Genomic DNA, 6,608 nt, shown 5'->3' with positions numbered 1-6,608 from the left:
TTAATATTCCATGCCACAAAATTATAAGCAACTCATGTCTTAAAACGAGATCATGGTTAAAAGTCTCGACTTCATACCCCGGAATAGTCTTGTCCCTAACTTATCGTAGTTAACCCGGATTGTCCCAATGTGCAAAATACGGGATATAACATAACGCCTTTTCTACTTGTCTATATTCTCGTCTTCTCTCTATATCTCTATATAAATACCAATGATTGATAGCTATTTGTCTAACAAAGGGTAGTGTTCTCATTAATATGGTCTAAATCGCTTTTGGTTCTTTGAGATCTTTCTAGATTTTATATATCCTAGTAACTTATATTCTAATCCTGATATTATATCTATTAATTCTTGTAGTCTTAACTGGTTTTCTTTGGTACTACTTAATTTAATATATTCTGGGTATAGTTTATTTAATTCTTGTTTGACTTTAAATAATAATCTTGCATCTATTAACCTAAAGGCATAAACTTTACCTGTTGTTCTAGTTGTCTAATATAGTCTTCAGTTCTAAATATAGCGTTGTTGGTAAAATGAACTTCCCAAAGGAGATTAATTCAAAAACTTAATACTGCTGTATTATTATTTAATTCTTCTCTATAAGCTGTATCTAAATAGTTAATGTGTTCGGTAAGGAACTTTCTTGAGCTTCTAAGATTTTCTAGTCTTTTTCTAGTAATATAGATCATGCGATAGTGAAAACTTATATGTTTAGCAAAACGGTGTTGTCTCATTAACTCTTGTCTAACAAAGAGAGTACTGTGTGCTTGCTTTTTTTTTTTTTTTTTCTAGCAGAAAAAGGTCTTCTCATATAGTTTTAGATGAGTCTTAGGTTCCAAAAATCTTCTCGCTCTGATACCAATATTAAAGGGGGGTAGTAAATTTTTCAATAAGTTCTTTCAATAAGAAAAATTCAAAGGACAAAGCAGGAAATTAATGTTGTTTTCAAATAATTTTTTTAACAATCCTACTCGGTACTTTCTCACTCCTATATTTCTTCTTATCATATAGTTATAATTAATTTTCTATCTATCTCCCAAAATTTTCGTTTTTTTTTTAATGAACAGTAAAATGATTTTTTTTTTTATCTTAATCTGGACTTTGTCCAGTCACGAATTTTGTTATCTTGTTCATCTCTTTCTCTTAACCTTTGTTCTTAATAATGAGTCTTCTTTAACCACACCCGATAACCACGCCAACATCATCCTTTATTATTTGGACATTAAAACGGCCTCTTTAAAACCTAGGAATTTACAGGTTAATCCATCGAGGTTATTAAGAAGTTAAGAGAACAACCATATACTAAGAATAACAAATTCATGAGGATAAGGAAGTAATTACTTAAACATAATAATCACAAAATAATTTACATAATAGGGAGATTAGTATAAAAGTCTGGAGGTGTCCTAAATGTTCTTTCATGTCTTTACTAAATACTAATATATCATCTACATATACTAGGACAAATCTTTTATAGTCTCCAAATATACTATCCATTTTTCTTTGAAAAATTAGTTGAGCTGTCTTTAATCCAAATGGCTTTACTAACCATTCGAAATGTCCTTCGGAAGATGTAAATACGATCCATTCTATACTTTCTTCATGCATTCGTACTCGCCAATATCCCGATTTACAATCAAATTTACTAAAAATATTTTTACTTTGTATTCTATTTATTAGTTTCTTTTTGTCCGGTAACTTATATCCATCATTCGGTGTTATCATTAAGTCTTTTGTAATTTATTACCATCCTAGCTTTTTGGTATATACACACACACAATATATTAAATTAGATCGAAATTACTACGCAATTCACGAAGTTTAATCACATATTTTTCTTCCATAAGGATTAGTCAGTCTTTCTAGTGTCATAGGAAATAAAGTTCCAAAAATCTTTAGTTTTTGAGTACTCTAACTAACATAGAATATTAAATATATTTGACTTATTCTGAGTATATTTTAACGAAATGATGTTATATTTATCTAATAAAATTTTTGTCACTTTATTTGTTTGTTAATGTGAAGAAATAATAGTAGAAAAAGAAGGAAAGAAAATAAATTTATGTATGGTTAGAAACCGAACAAACGAACCAAAACCGATAAAATCCAAATCAATAAATGTATATTATATTTGGTTTGATTTAGTTTTAATATTTAAAAAGTCGACTGAGTTGGTTTGATTTTGATTTCGACGCAAACCTAATCGTGAACGCCACTAAACCCAGTATCAAATTAATTGTGCAGATAATGGTCTATGTAACCGATTAATGATATATATATATATATATATATATATATATATATATATATATATATATGCGAAGTGGACGAGAAGAGAGTAGACATCAAAAGGCAAAAGAATTTTGCTTTTGAACCTTACCAAAAAAAAATAATTATGAATAATAGTCATTCTTCCCTTTATATTTCAGTTGATTTTCTTAAATAATTATTTTCACTTTAGAGTATAGGCTATCAACCTCCTTCTTTTAGAAACAGTTATTTTTACTCTATACTTATTTTTTTCTTGTTTTGATATATGTTATGGACTTACATATAAATGAATATTATTTGAAAACAAAAAAGTGTGAAAGTAATCGCATATCAATTAATGACGTTCAATAACGAATAAATGCATGAGTAAAAACAAGTAGAATACTAATTGGCTCGTACTGCTAATTTTATTAATAGCAATCAAAATTTAATCTATTTACATAATTGGTTTTTTTTTTTTTTTTTTTTTTTTATAAATCAAAGCAGCTAGTATCAAGCATAACCGAGAGTTTTATTAACCAAAAGTTCTGTACAGAAAAAGCAAAGTAGAAAAAAAACATAAAGCAGAAAAGATTACAAGGCCAAAAGTGCCTAAAAAAACCAAGTGTAAAATAGCTTAAGTAGCTATATCTAGCCTAATATATGCATCAACATCCCAAGTCTTGGCTTGATTCCACTTCAAGTCACCTCAAGCTCTCACCAGGTGCTATAAAATCTAATGCAAACAGAAGGATCCACCCAACTTGCAACTGTGCAATATCAGGCCTTATATGCTAGCCAGAGATGTATATAATCTAATTCTCATGTTCTTTGATGCCAAAGGTTTTAATAGGACAGTTTATCTGAACTTATCCTCTATCACTAAGGAAACTATTCCAACAGGCTAAACATGAAGTTAATACCACACATTTGATAGAATTAGCTTACTAACAGACTCAAGAGCAAATAAAACTTAATCTTGATCTACCTGCACCTTGATATTTCCTGTTAAAAATGATCTGCAGCTTTCAAAGTTGTTGCATATGGGATATTGAGTTGCTGGCCTTAGTTTGGTTCTCTAGGAATTACTGTTTTGAATCTGAAACTTGGCAAATGCATCTTGTCAGTGTTTACAAGTCTTGCAGTTGGTAGTTCAAGAATTGATCAAAGTTAAGAGTACCTGCAAAACCAAAAACATAGTTAGTTAAAAAATCAGCAAGCTGGTTACCCTCTCTCAATACATGTCTAGTTTGTATCATTCTTTTCTTCCTCCATTCTCTAACCTTCTGCACCTCCATACTAATACTCCATGGAACTTCCCAGTCTCCTTCTACTATCTTCATTAAGCCAAGTGAGTCAGTCTCCACTATCAATGGCAGATACTGCTGTAGTATACAATAAATGATGCCATCATGCATTGCTTTTGCCTCAGCACACAGACAAATTGTATCTGCAATCCTTGTAGTACTAGCATGAATAAACTCTCCTCCATGATTTCTCACACAAAATGCAGTTGCACTTAGGCCAGAATTTCCTCTGGAAGCACCACCATTATTACATTTAAACCACCCTGCAGGAGGACTAAACCATTGCACCAGTGTATACTGCACCTGAGGCTTATATTCTTCCAAATGTTGTACTAGCTGAGGCCCAGAGTTTGGTAAATTTTTCATCCATGGATATCTAGTTTTGGCCAGTTGAATGACATTGAAATTAATCTCATATATGACCCTATGCTTAGACATATTACCTCCATGCAAAACTGTGTTTCTTGTTTTCCAAAGTTGCCAAAGAATAATAGCAGGAGCTGCTTGATATAGTGGTTTCAATTTTGAAGAGCATTTTGTGTCCCACCATTGCTTAATTGCTCGATTAACTTGAATAAAAGGGCCATGCACACCTACTGCTGCTGAAAACATCTTCCAAATATCTGCAGCATATTGTTCTGTCACAAAAATATGATTCATTATTTCTTGTTGAGGCTGAGCATAGCACCTACATATAGAAACAATAGATATCCCCATCCTGGAAAGTACATCATCAACAGGTAACTTCTGCTTCCACACTCTCCACATGAAGAAAGCAATCTTGAAAGGCAAACCTTTTGTCCAGAATTGCTTATAACACCAGTTTGAGTCATTTCTCTATCTTACTACTTCTCATGCACTACTAATAGTGAATTTACCACTGCTAGTGATCATCCACCAGGCTTTGTCCATATTTGTAGAAGGAGTATCAATATGCAGCTCTTTTCTTATATGATCAACAACATCTTCTGGCACAGTTTTGTTGTAATTTCTGATAACTCCAAATCCCATTATCCATAACATCTTCTACCTCCCGAATGCTATCATCCATTGGGAAATTAGCTGGCATAAGCTGAGCAAGAGGACCAAGCTTAGTCCAGTTGTCAAACCAAAAGTTAGCTGTGCCATTTCTTGGTTCCTACCATATCTCCTTTTCTATAGCATCTCTTGCTTCTAGCATCTTCTTCCATAGTTGTGAGCCTCCTTTCCATTGAACCCTGGTTGGTATATGCTTCTTACAATGCTTATTCCACATAAATGTTGACCACAAAGTACCAACTGTTCTGAATCTCCACCATAACTTAGTAAATAAAGCTTTTGATACATCAAAGATGGACCTAAATCCCAATCCTCCCTCCTGTTTAGGAACACAAACTTTCAGCCAAGCTGACCAGTGTCTACTCTTGCCTTCTTCCTTGTTGCTCCAGTAAAATCTAGCAAAGATTTTATGCAGTTCATTTACTGTATACTTAGTAGGTTCCATTGCAGATAAAAGATACATTGGCATACTTTGTAAAACACTATTAATAAGTACTTATTTCCCTCCAAATGATAATAACCTTCCCTTCCAGTTCTGCAGCCTATCTTTCACCCTCTTGATCAGATCATTATAATACACTTTTCTTTTCCTAGAATGGAAAATAGGACAACCAAGATATTTAAATGGAAACATGCCTCTTGTGAAACTAGTTATCTGCTCAATTTCTTGACATAACTGCATAGCTGATTTCTGATGCATGTAGAAAAAACTTTTCTCTCTATTTATCAATTGACCTGATATCTTCTCATATTCTCTCAAAACATTCATAGTCAGCTCCAAAGATGGTTTATCAGCTGATGCAAAGATGATAGTATCATTTGCATAAGCAAGATGCTTGAGGTTTGCACTCCATTTAGGCATACCAAAGCACCTATATTGATCATGCTCAAATAAAGAATTAAGTGACCTAGACATCACTTCTCCTGATAGTATAAATAGAGCAGGTGATAATGGATCACCTTACTTCACACCTTTTGTAGAGTGGAAAAAACCATAGGGTTTCCCATTTAGCAAAACTGAATACTAGTTATTAGCCATCAATCTCCATATCAGGTCCAAAAAAAATTCTGCAAATCCCATTCTTCTCAGCACCTTAGTTAAATATAGACAGGACACTTTGTCATATGCCTTAGCCATATCTAACTTAATCACCACATTTGCAGGTTTACCTCTCTTTCTAATATCTATGACAATTTCTTGAGTGAGCGATACATTCCCAATAATGCTTCTTCCCTTCACAAAGCCAGACTGGTTGCTAGGAATCAACCCTGGCAGAATCTTATCCAGTCTTCCATGAACCACTCTATAAATGACCTTGTTTATGAAATTACTCAAGCTAATTAGTCTAAGATCCCCAAAAATGTGAACTTCTGACTTCTTAGGAATTAACACCAAATTAGTCTAAGTTACTGATTTTGGAAGAGTATGACCTTCATAGAGAGCTTGAACCATTCTAAATACATCCATTCCTACTATGTCCCAACATGAATGAAAGAAAGTTCCTAATAAACCATCAAGACCATAAGCACTCTGTTACACCCCGTAGTTTCGTACGTGAAAATTTATAAGTATTGAACGTTCTAAGTATGGATACTGGAGTTCCCTTCAAGAATATATGATATTATACGAACTAATTCTATGGTCATGATGATTTACGTTCATATAGTAAGCTATGGGAAACTCCGGGACCAAGCAAATCGAAGAAAATAAATTTGTCGAAAATTTGGAAAAAGTTGATAGAATTTTGGACAGAATTTTAGGTCAATTTTGGAGGGGTATATCTCCTAGTATATTAAGAGTTTTAAAGTGTTTCAAAATCCTAAAATGAAGTTCGTCGAGTCTAGTTTCCAACGCAACAAACCGCTCATTGATATGATATCAGAACAGAGAATTATGAATGTTACAAGTTCAGCTGATAGAGCAAAAACGAGTGCTACAGTAACTGACTTGCTACAGTGACCCGACCCGAATTTGAACCAGTATAAAAGGGGCTTGGCCCCTCTTTTTTACAG

General features: G+C 33.1%; 1 protein-coding gene across 1 annotated transcript; it reads right to left on the bottom strand.

The window, feature by feature from the left end:
• Positions 1-4,695: 4,695 nt before the first annotated feature.
• On the bottom strand, positions 4,696-6,063 carry LOC132066562 (uncharacterized). The gene is made up of 4 exons (XM_059459857.1): positions 6,007-6,063; positions 5,766-5,910; positions 5,117-5,519; positions 4,696-4,990 (listed from the first exon to the last, which is right to left on the bottom strand). The coding sequence occupies exons 1-4, from the start codon at positions 6,061-6,063 to the stop codon at positions 4,696-4,698; spliced, it is 900 nt and encodes a 299-aa protein (XP_059315840.1).
• Positions 6,064-6,608: the final 545 nt, after the last annotated feature.

Source organism: Lycium ferocissimum, chromosome 8 (assembly GCF_029784015.1).
Source record: "Lycium ferocissimum isolate CSIRO_LF1 chromosome 8, AGI_CSIRO_Lferr_CH_V1, whole genome shotgun sequence".
Classification (NCBI taxonomy): Eukaryota; Viridiplantae; Streptophyta; class Magnoliopsida; order Solanales; family Solanaceae; genus Lycium; species Lycium ferocissimum.
Note: the sequence above shows the minus strand (reverse complement) of the source record. Positions and strands in the feature narration are given on the sequence as shown.